Source organism: Neophocaena asiaeorientalis, unplaced genomic scaffold (assembly GCF_003031525.2).
Source record: "Neophocaena asiaeorientalis asiaeorientalis breed wild unplaced genomic scaffold, Neophocaena_asiaeorientalis_V1.1 scaffold118, whole genome shotgun sequence".
Classification (NCBI taxonomy): domain Eukaryota; kingdom Metazoa; phylum Chordata; class Mammalia; order Artiodactyla; family Phocoenidae; genus Neophocaena; species Neophocaena asiaeorientalis.
The window spans coordinates 2,632,231-2,648,616 of record NW_020175528.1 but is presented as its reverse complement, the minus strand read 5'-3'; the positions used below and the strand labels follow the sequence as shown (position 1 = coordinate 2,648,616).

At 45.7% G+C, this 16,386-nt stretch overlaps 1 protein-coding gene and 1 pseudogene across 1 annotated transcript in view; one reads left to right on the top strand and one right to left on the bottom strand.

The window, feature by feature from the left end:
• Nucleotides 1-2,488: 2,488 nt before the first annotated feature.
• On the top strand, nucleotides 2,489-5,243 carry LOC112415942 (60S ribosomal protein L32 pseudogene; annotated as a pseudogene).
• Nucleotides 5,244-11,630: 6,387 nt separating this feature from the next.
• Nucleotides 11,631-16,386, bottom strand: part of ATP1B3 (ATPase Na+/K+ transporting subunit beta 3) — a 44,242-nt gene continuing 39,486 nt past the window's right edge. The window contains exons 6-7 of the mRNA XM_024769096.1: nucleotides 14,523-14,609; nucleotides 11,631-12,307 (exon numbers count right to left, since the gene is read on the bottom strand). Of these exons, the coding sequence (XP_024624864.1) occupies nucleotides 12,137-12,307; nucleotides 14,523-14,609 (258 nt within the window). The 3' untranslated portion in view covers nucleotides 11,631-12,136. The remainder of the gene's footprint in view (nucleotides 12,308-14,522; nucleotides 14,610-16,386) is intronic.

The following is a 16,386-nucleotide window of genomic DNA, read 5'->3' as shown; positions in this document are numbered from 1 at the left end:
GTGGGCCACGGAGGCGCTTGGAGGGCCTCGCCCGTCAGCCGGTAGCGGCTGGAAAGCAGCACAATCTCCTGTGAGGTGGCCGTGTGCTTTGCTTAAGTTTTTGTTTGTAAGACTCAACAAATACCAGCTACTGCACTGGGAGTCCCTGATGGAGTTAAAGTCCTGCTGGGTATACGGTAATGGATTGACGAGATAAGTCGGTAACACAGTCTACTCATCTGATGAGCTTGGATGAGCTGGCATTTGAGAAATTTTAGTTGACTTTTTTTTTTTGCGGTACGCGGGCCTCTCACTGCTGGGGCCTCTCCCGTCGCGGAGCACAGGCTCCGGACGTGCAGGCTCAGCGGCCATGGCTCACGGGCCCAGCCGCTCCACGGCATGTGGGATCCTCCCGGACCGGGGTACGAATCTGTGTCCCCTGCATCGGCAGGCGGACTCTCAACCACTGCGCCACCAGGGAAGCCCAGTTGACGTTTATTTACATTTGCGTGTGTGTACACAAATTCCGTAATTCCTAGGCATTGTCTGATAACAAAATTCTAATTTTTCTGTAGGATTTTGTCATGTTCAATAAGCAGTATTAGAACACACTCTGCAGTTGACAGTCTGTTGACTTTCTTGGCAAATTTTTAAGCGAAGAGAGACACAGTCAGGAAAGTAGGGAGTATAGCCAGGCTTTGGCCAGATCATTCATGCTGAAGGTGAGTGCTATTTGGTTATTCAGGCGAACCAAAGGGTCAACATAAAGAGTGCGTAGTTCACCTGTTCATGCGTTCGTTCATTCACTCGTTTGCACACCTTGACCTGTCTTCCTCCCTCTGATGACAGCTTGTGCGCACATAGGGGTGAGCTGGCTGGGGCCGTTTGAGGGACCTCCGTGCAAGAGGAGGGAGGGAAGCCCCTGCAGCTCACAGGCTCCAGCATCACAAACCGGCACCCACCTCACTCGGGAATTCTCAGGCTTCACTGTCAGTGGGAGGGAACCCAGGGAAAATCTTTGTCTCTCAGAAATTAGAAGTTCTCTGAAAATAACCTACAACAGGAACTTGTTTCTTATACATGGACTTTCTTTCATCTTTGTAAATTCAGGGCCTGGCACAGTAACTGGTATGTAATGATAGGTTCTTAGTCTTTTTTGAACCAGTGAATGAACGAACGAACGCACGAACAGGTGAACTACACACTCTTTATGTTGACCCTTTGGTTCGCCCGAATGACCAAATAGCACTCACCTTCAGCATGAATGATCTGGCCAAAGCCTGGCTAACCTGGAAAGACTGACCTCTTAACCATCCTATGTTCTGCTGGATTGAGTCAAGAGAGGACAAGACGGTGAAAAGAGTGAGACATTTGCCTGGCTTCGGAAGTAACTGGGAGATAAGAGCAAATAAGCTGATGCAAGGAGAAAAACTCTGCCTCTTGGGGAAAAGGTCGGGGGGAGCAGGCCTCACTGTCACCCGCCTCTGGGTCCTACCTGACAAATCCTGTCTAGCGACTCGCCCACAGGCCCGACTGTGCTTTTCCAACCAGCCCAGGCCCCTGCGTACTATACGCTTCTCTCCCCACCAGGACGTTAGTAGTTGATTTTCTATGAGCCAGTAAGAGACCATGGAAAGGTGAGGGCTCCACTCTGATAAGTCTCAAGCCAATAAGGTTTGTGTTTCCAATACAGAAACAGCTGCTTCACGCCCGCCCGCCCCCGCCAGTCCGGTACCAGCTAGTTCTGTCTTTCCACTGCTGCCATTAACACACTTGTTCTAACCAGCAGCCACTGGATTTTTCCATACTTGAGTGTGGGCAGCTGTTAACAAGAGAACACCTGCCCAGAGAAGCCAGCAAGCATGGGAAGGAATGAACTTGTTACACAGTCAAAAACAGATGACTAGGAACTACATGAAGTCCGTAGCACTTCCAGCTGCTTTCCATGTCAATTTATCAGTAACAACTCCACAGGAGAAGCTTGAGTGGGAGAGCTGGTGAGGGACTGTCCTAAGGTCACGAAGAGACCAAATCACTTGCAAAAGAGAGTTCCAGCCAGAGAGCTTACCTCACCCAATCTTTGTATCCGGGGAGGGAAAAGCCTTAAATGCTGGAGGGGCCAACACGAGGCTCCCCACAAGCCCTCTCCTCAGAAGTCCATTTTAAAAGGCCTCCTGGGACTTCCCTCGTGGCGCAGTGGTTAGGAATCTGCCTGCCAACGCAGGGGACAAGGGTTTGAGCCCTGGACCGGGAACAGCCCACATGCCGTGGAGCGACTAAGCCCGTGTGCCACAATTACTGAGCCCGCGTGCCACAACTACTGAGCCCATGTGCCACAACTACTGAAGCCCGTGTGCCTAGAGCCCGTGCCCTGCCGCAAGAGAAGCCACCGCAATGAGAAGCCCACGCACTGCAACACCCACGCACCGCAACCAAGAGTAGCCCCCGCTCGCCGCAACTAGGGAAAGCCCGTGCGCAGCAACGAAGACCCAACGCAGCCAAAAATAAAATAAATTTATAAAAAATAAATAAATAAAAAAAAATAAATTAAAAGTCTTCCTGGGCCAGGCACAGAGCTGTTTTCTTAGTCTCTGCACCTACAGGTGTATCACAGGCCAGGGATGCACCTCTCTTGGGGCAAAACTCTTTTAGTCATTTGTAGGTTGAATTAGCGACTAGTCTTTGATGGGGCAAGATACTTTTCTACTACCCCAGGGAACTGCCGCCAACCCCTAGCAAGTTTCCCAAGCTGAACGGTGGGCACTGGCTCCAGATGCCCACGGTGGTCAGAGTGGGCCTGGACCAGGGAGACTCTGAGGGAAGACAGAAATCCTTTGTTCCTAAATAATGAATCTTCTTTAACAGTAATGGCTCTCTTCTTCGGCGCTGCCTACAGAGCGGGCAGCATCTCCTACCCGGGATCATGGCTACCCTCAGACCACTCGTGAAGCCCAAGATGGTCAAAACCTGATGAACCAAGAAGTTCATCTGGCACCAGTCAGGCTGATGTGTCAGAATGAAGCGGAACTGGTGGAAGCCCAGAGGCATTGACAACAGGGTGTGCAGGAGATTCAAGGGCCAAAGGTTGATGCCCAACATCAGTTACGGAAGCAACAAGGAAACAAAGCACGTGCTGCCAGTGGCTTCCGGAAGTTCCTGGTCCACAGTGTCAAGGAGCTTGAAGTGCTGCTGACGTGCAACAAGTCTTTCTGTGCTGAGACTGCTCTCAACCTCTCCTCCGAGAACTGCAAGGCCGTTTTGGAGAGAGCAGCCCAGCTGGCCACCAGTCACCAATCCCAACACCAGGCTGCACAGTGAAAAAATGAATAGACAGCTCGTGTGCACATTGTGTTAATAAAACCATGAAACTTGGCCAAAAAAAAAAAAAAGACACACCAGTAATAAAAAGCAGCTAAGGCATCTAGCGCTAATTGCCAGGCACTCTTCTAAGCACTCGCCCTACTTTACAGACAAAACTAAGGAAACAGAGAGGTTACTGTCACACAGCTCTGAGCAGGGGGCAGAGTGAGGACTGAAGGCGAGCAGCCTGGCTCCAGGATGTGCTCTTAAGGATAAATTAGAGCTGCCCCTAGTCCCTCCAAGGCAGTCTTTTCAATTCTGGTAAGTGTATTGTCTTTAAGTTTTATACAAAGAAATCCACGTCAAACAGGCTGTCACTTGACCCAGAGTTAGTTGGGGGCGGGGTGAGGGTGGTCAGTTCTCTGGGTTTTGAGGGGAACGAGAGGCTGGTGTTGAGATCTGTGCAGTTAGTTGGGACAGTGGCCCAGGAAAGAATGACTAAGGCCGAGAACAAAGCCCCTTTCTCTCCTGCGCCAGCCTCTCCCAGGGAGGGAAGTGTCTTTTGGAAGTGGGGTCCCCAGCAGGCGGTGTCTGAAGGTGGCATGGTTGTGCCCACAAGTCTCCTGTGTTTGCCTCCCTGCCCACCTCTTGACCCTGTGAGTTTCTTTCTCAGGCAAGCTCTCCCCAAATGGTGGCCAGATGGTCCCCAGCAGCTGCTGGATTCCTCACTGCCCTCCAGCCCTCTAGCCCAGAGGTCAGCGCTTCTCCTGACCAGTGTCTTGGGGTTTACTCTTCTTGGACCAGCCTGGGCCACATGCCACCCCGACACCAACCAGTGTGGCTGCAAAGAGCATGCAGATGAGCTCGGCCCGGGCAACCCCGCGCCCTTGGAAACAGGTCAGTGTGGCAGCCCTGCCTGGACTGCGTGGCCTGAGGTGGGGAACATCAAGGCGCTGTGATGGGCCTGGCAGAGACAGGTCAGGGCAGGAAGAGACACGGACACCCGCATTTACCCAGAGCAGCCTTGCTGGAGGAGACCCGCTTAAAAGTGAAAGCACTTGCATTCTACAGCAACACTGTTTTATGTGCTGCTGTGAAGTCAAACAGTGGGTGGGGGTGGTCTGGGCACTTACAAAAACAGCCATGCTTTTCAATAGTGCGTTGAAACGCTGGAATGCATGGGATGGCAGGTCTGGAGCAAAGATCTGGATTTCCACTGCGGCTCCACTAAAAGTAAGTCCCTGGGCTGGACTTGTTTCCATCCTCACAGAAGGGGAGGCTCACCTCCGCCCTCCATGCCTCACAGGCATTTCAGGAGAAATATGAATGTGAAAGTGCTTAGCGCTGTTGCAGGAATGTTCAATCCTGAGCAAGATCCCTCAGGAACTGGGGCAAAGTGAGTATGGCCAGAAGTCAGTACGACAGACGACAAGTGCAGGGGCCTCTGGGGCCTTGGAGGACGGGCTGTCACAGGCAGCGCCGGGTGGGAGGGGAGACCAGAGGGCCACAGAGGGCAGGCTCCTGGGCTCGGGGGACTGACAATCACAGCTGAGAAAACACACACTTCACAGACTTGATACTTCTGCATCAGGAAACGGCACGAATGATCAGGTCTAAATAGAACAGAGAAGCACTGACCAGCAGAGAGGCCTGCGAGCACAGCGGGCGGGCGTGGAGCCACACATCCCCGGGGCAGGACAGCTGTGGACAGAGGTATATCCCCGGCAGGCAGGGGACAGTCGGGCCGGCGAGAGATTGAGTGCTACCTCAGGGGACCACCCATTTCAGAGGCCCTGTAATTAGCAGACACACAAACGATGGCGACATAGTACATGGAGAGAGCTGAAAAGGGTGAAAAGACCCGACTGCTACTACGTATAAAATAGATAACCAACAAGGACCTGCTGTATAGCACAGGGAACTATACTCAATATTTTGTAATGATCTATACAGGAAAAGAATCTGAAAAAGGATATATATACATATATATATCTCGTGCTGTATACCTGAAACTTACGTGATATCGTAAATCAACTATACTTCAATAAAAACAAAAGACTTTGAAAAAAATAAAAATAAATAAAAGACCCAACTGGGCGTGTCTGCACTCGGTCTCTGCAACAGTTCAGAGAACAGGCTGTGCTTACCTGCCCAGGCCAACCCTAATCAGAAGGCTCTTCATGGAAAAGACATCCAAGAAACCCGTTCAGACTGTAAGGAGGAAACGCACCAGTGGCTGCTGTTCGCATCTGCAGTTTCAACACGGAAGGTAACCACTAGTTGGGGTTCCTCTTGTAAAGCTGCCACAGAGGTCTGGGGCTCCCCGAATCTGGCTGATGCTTGGGGTCTGCTAGGGAACCACCTTACTTAGGAGGCCTCGTTAACAAACTTCCTTGGATGGATTTTGGGATAGTCTGTCTTTAAAACAGCTGCTTCTGAGGGATCCAGATGACAGTCAAATTACCACATGAGATTTTCAAGGAGCCCTTGTGCTACTTTTAAACCCTAATGTGTGTTTCTTGTATTTACTTGCTACACACATATAAACATCACTATTCTTTTCCAACTAATACGGATTTTAAATTCTGCTCGCTACACCAGATAAACTTCTTGTCCATTGGAGTTATTTAAGGATCTGATAGAATCTTCTACAATCCTTTCTCTCAGAGCATTTATAAAATGCAAATATCAAATTTTTAAAAAAGTGGGGGGGGAATCCCCTGGCGGTCCAGGTTAAGACTCCACATTTTCACTGCTGAGGGCGCGGGTTCGATCCCTGGTTGGGGAACTAAGACCTCACAAGACGCGTGGCTCAGCCATAATAATAAAAAATGAAATAAAAGGCAAGTATCCTGAAGACTGCGTCTGCAGGTGTGATTATTGCCGTCCTTCTGGGTGGCTCCAGACTTAAAGCCATTTAAAGTCAGTTCTAACATGTCTCCTCAGAAAGAGGCTCCCCAGACCTGCTGAGCGCTGGCTGAGGGCTGTGGACTGAAGGTGTGACCAACGTGTGGACCAGGCCTACTCTGGCCAGAGGCCATCACCTCCTGGAAGGGCCGCAAAGACAGCCACCACACACACAGCCTACCAGAAGCAGTTTCAGCCTTGCTGTAGTTGCTGGGCTGTTAAGTTCCACGAGGGCAGGGATCTTGTTTTGACCCCCAGTGTACCCCAAGCTCCTAGTACATTGCCTGGCACACACTGGGTGCTCAATTAAAAAAAAAATTTTTTTTTTTAAATGAATGAGTCCATTCCTTCTCACTAAGCGATAGCAACTTTGCAGAGTTTTCTTTGTTGATGAGGTGGGTTCCCTTCATCTCCAAGCCGGTGGCCCCCAGAAGCTGACCTTCTATTCAGCTGGGAGAAAGGGTATGCTGGCGAGGACGTTGTTAAAGGTCAGGCTGGCACCATGCTGTCCTCAGGAAGCTGGAACCATGGCTGCAGGCTCTTGTCCTCCCCCAGGGCCTCAGAAAATAAGCACAGGACATGGAAATGCCCCATCTGCAGCCAGGTCCTGCCTGCTGTGCAGGCCACGGATCACAGACGTGAGGCTCACGATCCAGAAGCCAGGGGCTCACGACACAGGGCACCCCTCCACCTCGACCTCTGTGAATACTAGTTCACAGCCGAGCAACACGTATCCGAGGCCTTTCTTCTCTCAGTTCTCATTTCCTCCCTCCTCTGCCCTGGCTCCGAATCCCAGGTGCTGCACTGACCAGGACGGTGCACGAGAGCCTCGTGGGCAAAGGAGATCCTCAGAGTAGCAGCACACAGGAGCCCGTCAGGAGGGCAGACTCTCAGGCCCCACCCTAGACGTGGCTGCGTCAGAACATGCATTTTAAACAGGATTCCTTGAATGAATCACATGCCGAGACTTGAGAAGTACTGGGTTGGAGCATCCGCTCTTCATTGAGAAAATGACCATCTTCGCTTTCTAGCTGCTGCTGAAACAAATGACCACAGATTTAGTGGCTTCAGATGATACTCATTTATTCTCTCCATGGTTGTGGTCAGCCGTCTTGGTGGGCTGGGCTGGGCTGGGCTCTCCTCTGGAGGCTCAGGGAAGACTGGGCTTCCAGAATTCGGTTGCTTCTCCTGTTTCCACACGGCCCCCTTCATTATCAGAAGAGCAGCTGGGCGTCTTCTCACACTTCGGACCCGACTTCTGCTTCAGGCTCCCATGATTACACTGAGCGCTCTGGATGATCCAGGATAATCTCCCCATTTTAAGGTCAACTGGTTAGTAACCTTAATTTCATCTGCGAAGTCCCTATTGCCACGGGATACAACATAAGCACAGGTGTGACACCAGAAGGCAGAGGTCACGGGGGCCCCAATTCTGCTTACCACAGTGATTTCATCAGCAGTAGGTCCAAACCCGGATGAATGGTCTCAGAAGGGCACCCGCAAGCGCTCTGAATGCTCGGTCATCTCTGTTGGCGCCTCTCCCTGCCACGCCTCATTTGGTTCTTCCTGCCTGACCCTTAGTTTCACTCCAGTTACCACTGCCTGCCCCCTACCCTGCCATACAGTCTCAACACATCTCAACTCCCTCCCACCCAAGAGAGCTCTTATCTGAGGGTGCACATAATTCTGCAGGAAGTCCATCCTTTCCATGCCATCTCAGCTCTTCTCAGCCACCCAGAGGGAAGATCACAAGGAACAAGGCTAATGCCAAAACAAGATGGCACCCACGCCTGCCACTTCATGTCACCCCTCACTCTCCCTCGGCTCTGGCGTTAGAGACCTGGGGCTCTGACCTGCAGAACAGAAGGGGCGCTGGACGCGTGAGTGTCAGCAGAAGGTCTCTGGGAGCTCAGCACCACCCCAAGGTCACCTGAGCCAGCAGCCCTGCACACTCTCCAATTCCAGACAGACTCATACTTGAGTGGATAGAGTGGTCCTGTCTTCAAGCAAATCCAGAACTAACGCTAGCCTGTCACTAGCTGGTTGGTCACCAGTCAAATCCAGTTTATTCTTATGAAGGCCCTTCTGAGTTATCCCAAGGCCACACAAATAATCTGGAAAGAGAGGGTTAGGAGACATGCTCCGCTTTGGTTTTCATACTCAAATATCAGCCCTTACCAGTCTTGACTCCCTAGTGAATTCTGTTCCTAAAAAGCAAGCCCATCCTCAATGGACAAATCCTGCCATCCGTGACAAGGGTTAAAGGCTGTTCCATGCTCCTGAAAGCAAATGCAGAAACCATTCCCGAAAAGTTGTGAAGTGACTTATTTGAAGGACAAGTCACTGGAATGTCACGAAATTGGTTTGTTGAAAAAGCAGACACACTGATCTCTGTGTGCCCTCCAGTATGAAGGAAGCCCTCCTGGGAACAGATCTCCCTCCCTGGAGTACCAGTCAGTCGCAGGCCGGTCTCAGGGAGGCGCCGCACAAAGACCCGCGGCTCAAAACACAGCTCCTTCTATGCGGGAACCAATGGAGCTGAAAAACTCTGAAACCAATGTAGCAGATCCTGTTGAGCCTTCTTTAAACTCCAACTTGACAAATTTATTAAAGCAAGAAAAGCCAAGGGAAATGAAAAATCCCACGTGGACGACAGTTTCAAATTCACCCATCTGTGACCCCTGCCCTCATACAAACCTGCTGCACAAGGCCACAGGCAGCCAGGAAGGACTTTCAACTCCTTCTCTACCACACCCCTCCCAGTGATAAACAACCTGCCAATGCAGCAGCAACACCGTACTTACCCTGTTTCCAGTTACCAGGAAGGAAACACTCCCGAAAAACCTTGGAAGGAGGGGGAGCCTTTGGAAACTCACATTTATAAACATCTACTACATGTTGGCGTGGCATATATATTTTCTCATTTAATCCTCACCGCCCTGAAGGGGGGCAACACCCTCATTGTACAGTTAAAATGAGAACCGCAGCTCAGAAGGGTAAGTACCCTGGCCTGAGATTTCCAAACAATCAAATGCAAATCAAGATTTAATGCCAATTTTCCCTCCCTCTCCTTCCACAATGAATGATCGGGGATTTCACGTGAAGTTCTCTCTTCCAACAGACTCTACACAGAATCTGGGAAGTCCTCCTCACAGACTGTACCTTCAGTGATAGGCAGTCCTACCGGATTTCGTGAAGAGGACAGACCAGCCTTTCTTATCTCACTGCTGCATGTGGCAGGGAAGCTACCACTAAGAAAGGACAACGCGGCTTAAGTTATAGGACGAACTACACACGTTCGAGGTAGGGAGAGTTCATCTTGTACAGAAAACCCTACTAAGACACTATAATACGGTCTAAGGCTGAGTCTGTATGTCCAAATTGGGATTGAACTAGACTGTAATTTGTTCCCTCCCACCCATGGAAGTGATCAAAGTGAAATAAGAGTTCATTTGTATAAAAAAATTCCAAGTATAAAACAGCTTGGAGATCTACGGAAACTAACACATAATTTTCTTTGAGCTAGATATATAACATACCTGTTGAATTTTAAGTAGCAGCTAAAGTCAACTGACAGTGGAGTCTTCTCCATCCAGTAATCAGACTAGTGCCAGACTCAACCGCTTGAGGATGCAAAGCTGGTTGTCTTTAGTCCTTTGTCCCCTTGCTATTCAAACTGTGGTCTGTGAATAGCAGGCTAGGCATCACTTAGGAGGCTGCTGAGTGTACAGAATCTCTCCTATGGAATCAGAACCTGCCTGTTAACAAGATGCCCAGTGAAGCTCTGAGGAAAACCTGAAATGTAGCAGAAACGCAGACTCAAAGCACGTCCAGGGCTCCCTTCATTCCTAGTCACCCTTTGCATACAGACCCAGCCCCTTCCCATACTGACTGTCTCGGGGGACCTTTGGAATAACCCAGGCCCCCCCACCTCCCTCACATGTACCTGCCATCATCTCAGAGCCTGTTCCCTCCTAGTTTAAGATTTTCAAGAGACCACATCTCTTCATCTCTTTATCCTCAGAGTCTGGCAACTCATTACCTGGCCCACAGCAGGCTTGGGATAAAGTTGCTAAACTCCCCTAATTTCAACACAAAAGAGAGCCAGGAAGAGTTGGGTGCGTCAACTAAGGTCACAGGCAGTCAGGGGCCAAGCCACGACCAACCTTCTGAACCAAGGAGGCACAAATGGGACTCATGTCTATGTCCCTTTTTTCTTTCTTTCCAAAACCCACTCACCCATTCTGGATATCTCAATTCTTGTCACATGTTCTGAGAACTGCTTTGCTTCTGCCTAAGCTCATTAAAACAAAAATTCCACCCACACTATACTTCAAAAGATACAAAAATACAAAATTAACTGAATACTTAATGATATGGATTTCACGTGAGCCAGAGTTGACAGCTGCTGAGGACCTGTTCACACTTGGCCAACTAAAACGGTGTCCTGGTTGCAGCCCATGACACTGCTCTGCCATCACAGCGTCTTTTCTCCTTGCTTTATACTCTTAAGAGACAGGGTAGGTTTGCTTTACTAACAACCCCAAGAATCATTTTCTTCAGTTGCAAAGGAGGCTTCTACAATGAAAATCTGTTATCACTAAGATCTTAGTGACAGAGCAAACCTCCCAATGGCACTGAGTGACAACTACCCAAGCGTTCAGGCTGCTCCTGGGCCACCAAGGCCCATCTGGCCAGTCAAGGCCACCCAGAGCACTCATGTTTCCTCCAGACAGCAATTCCTGAGCCACCAAGGCCCATCTGGCCAGTCAAGGCCACCCAGAGCACTCATGTTTCCTCCAGACAGCCATTCCTGAGCCAGCTGGGTTGGGTCCCACTCGTCCTGGCTTGCACCAACACAAAGAAAACCTCAAGAATATTAGCCCTGCCTTTTTTTAAGGAGAAAAGTAACAATTTTTAAAAATAGGCTTTAAAAAAACCACAGATCATGTGGGAAGCACACCTTTCTCAACAGAGGAGAAAGTAGCTCACGTTATGACAAAGAATCATACCAAACACCTCAGACTGAAGGAGGAAATATTTCATGACTCTAATAAGACAATGCTGAAATAAAACTGTTCAGTTGGAAGCTTTGAATAAGTTCCAAGTGTTTATATTTCAATTTGTAGAGTCCACAGTCTGCTAAATAAAAGCAGTAGCAAGATTTCACAAACTATTATACAATTTAAATCTTATGAATTTAATTTCGTAAAAATTTAGGTGCACATATTCTTACTGGCTAACCTAAAGATGCAGTTTTTATCTAGGGTCTAAAATACTTTAATCTTAATACTTTAAAAGATTTAGTTCCAGCACTGAAAATAACCCCGTCACTTTTTTTGTTTGTTTTTACATGTTTTACAACAAAAAGTTGGTGCTCCTAGTCAGAAAGATCCACAGACTAATTCAGCATGTAAAAAATAATTTTACAAAACATCCAAGACAACCTTTCAAATCCACTTTTATTTTCCTTTTTCCTGCTCACATACAGAACTTCTCCACACACTGCATTTCTTGCAGCTATAAAGTCATTTGACGTTGGTCAGGTACCATTTTATCCCCTAAAACTTTGCTGGCATCAAAATGTTGACAGTTAACCAGTGTTAAATCTATAAAATATTTACATAGCACAGCACATTAAGCTTTAGACACTCGGCAATTAAACCACATAAAAATTGGACAAACCCCCATCCTACATGTTCAGAATCAGCTGTTCACAGTCCCTATCTGGTGACTGTACATCGTTCAAAAGGCAGCAGAGGCAACAGGCAGTTACTTTGAAGGACACCCAACACTATGGTCTGGAAGCACATTGTGATGCTACCCCAGTGTCATGCACCACTCCACCTTTCTCCAAGGCGGTCTCATAATTCTGGAATGGCAGGTCCAGCTGATACCAAATGAAGACAGACAACACAACGTTTACTCTGTGGAGATATCTTAACTCCTACTATGGACGCATGGTGATTTTGAATACAACGCGTCCTAAAAACTTGTCACGATCATCCTGGTTTTTTAGGTTGGGTGATCCATCAATCTTGCACTCAACTGTGACTTCGTTTATGTCATTTCTATTACCAAAGCTGAGCTGGACGGCAACTAATGGCTGTAGATAGCTCCCCTGGCAAATAAAGGAAAATACATTAATTCAAATTCTGCAATAACTTTACACTTTATCAGGGGTTTGTTTATTCTGTAAAATTAAAAAAACAAGATTTTAATTTAATAATTAGATCTATTATTTTTTTAATCCTCTACCTTTTTTTCCCCCTTAGCTGGATATTCATTTATTTTCACTTTAATTTTTATTGATAAAAGTGTTTGTGACTATGAATTTTCCTCTAAGCACTGCTTTAAACGTATTCCATAGGTTGTGGTTATGTTGTGCTTCATTGTTTTTTAGATATTCTATAATCTTGGTTTGAGTTTCCCCCTTTCCCCAAGAGTTGATTAGAGAGTTACCACCTCCTCCCTCTTTTGGAAGGGCCCTTTTATTTCAATAATTTCTAGTTTTCCTGCATTGTGATCAGAAAGTATTGTTGTAATATATTTCTATTTTATGAAACTTGAGCATGCATTTTTTATGATAAAGTTTTGTGACTGTTCTGGGTGTCTGAGAAGGATATGTATTGTATCTATCTATATATTAGTATGTTTGATAAACATGCAGAAGATCTACCTCACTGATTATGTTACTTGGGTTTCTAACATCCTTACTTATGGTTGCTGTGTGACTTGGTATAAAAGTATACTCAAAATTGTTTTGCCATCACTGTGGTTTCTAAATACAATTCTTCACTAAAAGGAACTAGGGGCTGATTCCAGGGCTGAGGCAGGAAAGTACAAGAAGAACCTGGAACATCTTGTGGTGCCAGAAAGTAAGGAAGTGCTATAGGAATCAAGGGAACATGTCTAAAGGACACAGGAGCCAGAGCCAGCCTGAAGGTCTCCCACCAGCCAAATCTGGGACAACATTAGCACCAAAATAAATGATTATAACATATAACCCCTGAATTAAATAAGAATCCGTAAGAATATACTGATATAAATAAATAAACAGTGGAGAAGGAAAAGCTCTTCCTTAGAGTGGAATGCCAACTAGTAAATGGAAAAAGAAAAGATGAAATTAGAAAAAACATTTGAGAACAATTCTATTAGTAACTGATTGTGGAAAGAATTGACAAATGCTAAAGTTATAGGAGAAATAATTTTATAAATTCTCCAAGTATTCTCCCCACATGATACTTATTACAAAGAAAAAAAAAAGTGTAACTTTACATTAGGGAAACCTGGCTGACCCCACCCTAACAAGGTTAACACATCACCATTAATGGGACTCAACACCACGTCCCTCCTGATATGCTATTCTGAAAAGGACATAACATTTCTTCTGAGGCATTCCTGCCGAAAATGTACAACCTACATTTGATCATGAAAAACATCAGATAAACTCAAACTGAGGAACATAAACCAACAAAGTAAGCCAAAAAAGGCCTGTACTCATTTCTGAAGAGCTCAAGGGCATGAAACAGACAGATGGAGGAACTGTTCCAGGTTATAGGTGACTAACAGTGTAACATCCTAGACCAGGAAAAAACTTTTTTTTTTTTTTTTTTGCAATAAAGGACATTATTGGAACAACTGGTGACATTTCAACAAGATCTGTAGATTAGATAATAGTACAGTATCAATGCTAATGGTTATATATGATAATGTCCTTATTTTTAGGAAATTTAATGTAAAGAGGCACCATGTTTATCACTGAGTGCCAATGATGGTTCAGGGGGAAAAATTATATATATATATTTTATATACATATATATACATACATATATGTGTATATATATATATGGAGACTAATAAGACAAATGGGAGATCTGTGTAAAGGGTCTATAGGAACCCTTTGTACTATTCTAGCCACTTTATGTTTAAAATCATTTCAAAATAAAAAGTTTACTAGTATACATACGAAATGCTACTTATATACACATACTTAAAGAAAAACTATGGAAGAAATTACGCTACAATAATAGTTATTCTCTGGATAATGACTTCTTTACTACTTCTCTATATTCTTTAAATAAGCACACCCTAAGAAATGAAAGAGGAAACTGTATTTTGAAAATAATCATCCTTTAACTTAGCTGCTTTGGTTTTGTGTTTGTAGTTAAGATCTGGAGTCTCCATTTGCCATCACCATTTGTATTTAAAAACCAGAATAGATGATGCACACGTTACATAGGGCATACGTCTACCTAATCCAGACAACTGGCATTTTAATACAGACTACCAATTTTCCAAGAGTCCCTACCACTTAAGAACTTCTAAATACTTACATGCAATTTTTTCCCATAATATGGAAAATATTTTAAATCTATCATTCCATTGGAAGGATAAGTTGATAGCAATGCTGTGTTTTCACCCTAAAGTTGAAAACAAAACAAACCCTTTTTAGGTCACAAAAAATAGCTTTTAAAAATGTATTTTTATTAAAGCAGTATCCATTATGGACAGTATGAAGAAACTACAATGTTGCTCCAACTGCATTCACTACAAGTGTATTTTTGAAAAGAGACTTACTCATGTTGATTTAAACCGTTTGACACAAACTATCCTGATTTCCTAATATATCTTATATACTTTTCCATGACAGTCCCTTTAACTTACAGCCAGATCTACTCATGCAATGTCTGTAAAAATCTTATCTGCCTTCCAACTACCAAATGCCAGTTCTCCAGCCACTGACAGCAGGAATGCACAAGTAGGTCTGGGACCAATGAACCCTAAAATGAATAAAATATTGTGCTTCCAGACTGGAAAGCAATAGCTGCCACACCTAGAAGGTACCACTCAGGCCTGGGAGGCAGCAGGTCCAGAAGTGTCACATGATTAACAACCATGATAACTGTAACCAGAGGTGGAAACTATGATGCAGCTGACACACTGCTGGGGAAAATTTAAAGTACTCCAAGGAATACCCTTCTTAACTAATTTAAATACCACATTTCCCTTGAATAATTTTTACGGGCACATGTAAATCAGTCAGAAGTATTATATGTCTACTGCAATTATATTCCACGTATTAAAAAAGCTGATACAGGAACTTCCCTGGCGGTCCAGTGGTTAAGCCTCTGCGCTTCCACTGCAGGGGGCACGGATTCCATCCCTGGTCAGGTAACTAAGATCTGGGATGCCACTAGGCACAGCCAAAAAATAAATTTAAACAAACAAACAAGCAAACAAAAAACTGATCCAACAAAAAAGAAACAGACTCTCAGATATAGAAAACAAATTAGTAGTTACCTTTGGGGAGAGGGGCAATATAGGGGTAGGGGATTAAGAGGTACAAACTACCATGGATAAGATAAATAAGCTGGGCTTCCCTGGTGGCACAGTGGTTGGGAATCCGCCTGCCAATGCAGGGGACACGGGTTTGAGCCCTGGTCCGGGAAGATCCCACATGCCGCGGAACAACTAAGTCCGTGTGCCACAACTACTGAGCCTGCGCTCTAGAGCCCACAAGCCACAACTACTGAGCCCGCGTGCCACAGCTACTGAAGCCCACGCGCCTACAGCCTGTGCTCCGCAACAAGAGAAGCTACCGCAATGAGAAACCCACTCACTGCAACAAAGAGTAGCCCCCACTCACCGCAACCAGAGAAAGCCCGCATGCAGCAACGAAGACCCAACGTAGCCAAAAACAATAAATAAATAAAATAAATTTATAAAAAAAATAAAGCTACAAGGATAAACTATACAGCACAGGGAATATAGCCAATATTTTATAATAACTGTACATGAAGTGTATATTTAACAACCGTGAATCACTGTGTTGCACACCTGAAACTTATGTAATATTATAAATCAGCCATACCTCAAAACCTGATATACAAGATAATGATCCAAATCTAGTATTCTTCTTGAAGAATAAGCAATTTATGAAAATTCTCATGTAACACATTCTGAGCAGACCCAATATTAATGACTGTAACTTACACACACTGAGTAGATGACAGACAACAATGATTAAAATCAGTGGCAACTTCACAAGGCACTAATTAAAACAAAACGTTACTAAATGTTTGCACTCTAGATTTGAATAAACGAATTTTTACTTTTGAAAGCATACATGAAACACGATAGCAAAAGTAAGAATCTTCTCTAAGGGAAGCGGTATTCTGCTTACTTCCCTTAACCACC